At 42.5% G+C, this 2,452-nt stretch overlaps 1 protein-coding gene across 1 annotated transcript in view; it reads left to right on the top strand.

The window, feature by feature from the left end:
* Positions 1 to 2,452, top strand: part of LOC104753280 — a 5,458-nt gene that overhangs the window by 1,578 nt on the left and 1,428 nt on the right. The window contains exons 2-6 of the mRNA XM_010475554.2: positions 4 to 559; positions 636 to 849; positions 922 to 1,377; positions 1,455 to 1,641; positions 1,720 to 2,267. Coding sequence (XP_010473856.1) covers positions 4 to 559; positions 636 to 849; positions 922 to 1,377; positions 1,455 to 1,641; positions 1,720 to 2,267 — 1,961 coding nt within the window. The remainder of the gene's footprint in view (positions 1 to 3; positions 560 to 635; positions 850 to 921; positions 1,378 to 1,454; positions 1,642 to 1,719; positions 2,268 to 2,452) is intronic.

Here is a 2,452-nt window from a genome sequence, read left to right as displayed (position 1 = left end):
AAGTCATTGAAGCTGGTCTTCTTCTTCATCCATCAATTCCTCTGGACAAAACCAACAACTTTGCAATGCGTCTAAGAGAAATTGTCAGACAAAGCGAGACAAAAACCATTGACACAAGCAAAGCCTCAGACACAATGAGAACACTCACCAACGTCGTCGTGTCTTTATCTTGGCGTGGCACTAATGGGAATCCAACTGATGTTTGTCACTGGGCTGACGGTTACCCTCTCAACATTCATCTTTATGTTGCTCTGTTGCAGTCAATATTTGATCTCAGAGACGAGACATTAGTGCTCGATGAGATCGATGAGCTTCTTGAGCTAATGAAGAAGACTTGGTCAACACTAGGGATCACACGACCGATACACAATCTGTGTTTCACTTGGGTTTTGTTTCATCAGTACGTCGTAACATCACAAATGGAACCGGACTTGCTTGGCGCTTCTCATGCTATGTTGGCTGAAGTTGCCAATGACGCTAAGAAGCCTGATCGCGAAGCCCTCTATGTGAAACTATTAAACTCGACACTGGCCTCTATGCAAGGATGGACCGAGAAAAGGTATTGAACATTCTTGCTAAGCCAAAAACACTTAATTAAAAAATATTTGAATATGAATGTGATTGTTGTTCTTTAGGTTATTGAGCTACCATGATTATTTCCAAAGAGGTAACGTGGGATTGATAGAAAATCTTCTGCCATTGGCATTATCATCGTCGAGGATCTTGGGAGAAGATGTGACGATTTCTCAAGGGAAAGGACAAGAGAAAGGTGATGTGAAATTAGTGGATCATTCAGGAGATCGCGTCGATTATTACATAAGATCTTCCATTAAAAACGCATTTTCTAAGGTAAAAAACAAAATCTATATCTGTGTTTTCATTTCATCTCTGTTTTTAGGGTTCTGAATAACTTTGTTGCAGGTGATAGAAAACACGCAAGCTAAGATCGCAGCAACAGATGAAGGAGAAGAAGCGGCTGGAACATTGTTGCAGCTAGCTAAGGAAACAGAGGAGCTAGCGTTAAGGGAACGCGAATGTTTCAGCCCCATACTCAAGAGATGGCACTCAATTGCTGCTGGTGTTGCCTCAGTGTCACTTCACCAGTGTTATGGCTCAATCTTGATGCAATATTTAGCTGGAAGATCATTTATCTCGAGAGATACAGTTGAGGTTTTGCAAACGGCAGGGAAGCTCGAGAAGGTCTTGGTGCAGATGGTGGCTGAAGATACTGAAGAATGCGATGACGGTGGAAAAGGACTTGTACGAGAGATGGTTCCCTATGAAGTTGATTCAATTATACTGCGCCTTTTGAGACAATGGATAGAAGAAAAGCTCAAGAAAGTTCAAGAGTGTTTATTTAGAGCAAAGGAAACTGAAGTAAGTTTTGGATATCTTACTTGCATTCCAAGAAACATTACTTTTATATATCTTATTTTTGCTTATTTTCTTCGTAGACGTGGAACCCGAAATCCAAATCAGAACCTTACGCACAATCCGCGGGAGAGCTGATGAAGCTAGCGAAGGATACCATCGATGAGTTCTTTGAAATCCCTATTGGGATTACAGAAGATCTAGTTCATGATATCGCAGAAGGATTGGAACAACTCTTTCAAGAATACACCACATTTGTTGCATCTTGTGGTAAGCAAAAAAAAAAAATTCAAAACCAGTCTACCTGCAAGAATCGAATTTATTATAACTAATTCTTGAATTTTTCAGGATCAAGACAGAGTTACATTCCTACATTACCTCCTCTCACAAGATGTAACCGAGATTCAAGATTTGTTAAACTATGGAAGAGAGCTACACCGTGTACTACCCCCAACGAAGATTTCAGCCACACGGCATCTGTGATTTCGGACGGCCACCATCCACGCCCGTCCACAAGCCGTGGGACACAACGTCTATACATTCGTCTCAACACGTTACATTTCCTAAGCTCTCATATCCACTCCTTAAACAAAACACTCTCTTTAAACCCGAGGGTACTTCCCGCAACTAGAAAACGCTACCGCCATCGAAACAACAACTCATCTTCCTACTTCGACTTCACATACGCTGGAATCGAATCAGCTTGCCAACACGTTTCAGAAGTCGCGGCTTACCGTTTGATATTCCTCGACTCGAACTCTGTTTTCTACGAGAGTCTTTACGTAGGAGAAGTCGCGAACGCGAGGATCAGACCGGCGTTACGGATTATGAAACAGAACTTAACACTGATGTCAGCGATTCTCGCGGATCGAGCTCAATCACTAGCGATGAGGGAGGTTATGAAATCATCATTCGAAGCGTTCTTGATGGTCCTTCTCGCCGGTGGATACTCCCGAGTGTTCTATAGATCGGATCACAGTCTCATCGAAGAAGACTTCGAGAACTTGAAAAGGGTGTTTTGCACTTGTGGCGAAGGGTTGATACCTGAAGAAGTGGTGGACAGAGAGGCAGAGACAGTGGA

The sequence above is a fragment of the Camelina sativa genome, chromosome 16 (assembly GCF_000633955.1).
Source record: "Camelina sativa cultivar DH55 chromosome 16, Cs, whole genome shotgun sequence".
NCBI lineage: Eukaryota > Viridiplantae > Streptophyta > Magnoliopsida > Brassicales > Brassicaceae > Camelina > Camelina sativa.
The sequence above is the reverse complement of the archived record's forward strand: the minus strand, read 5'-3'. Positions and strand labels throughout refer to the sequence as shown.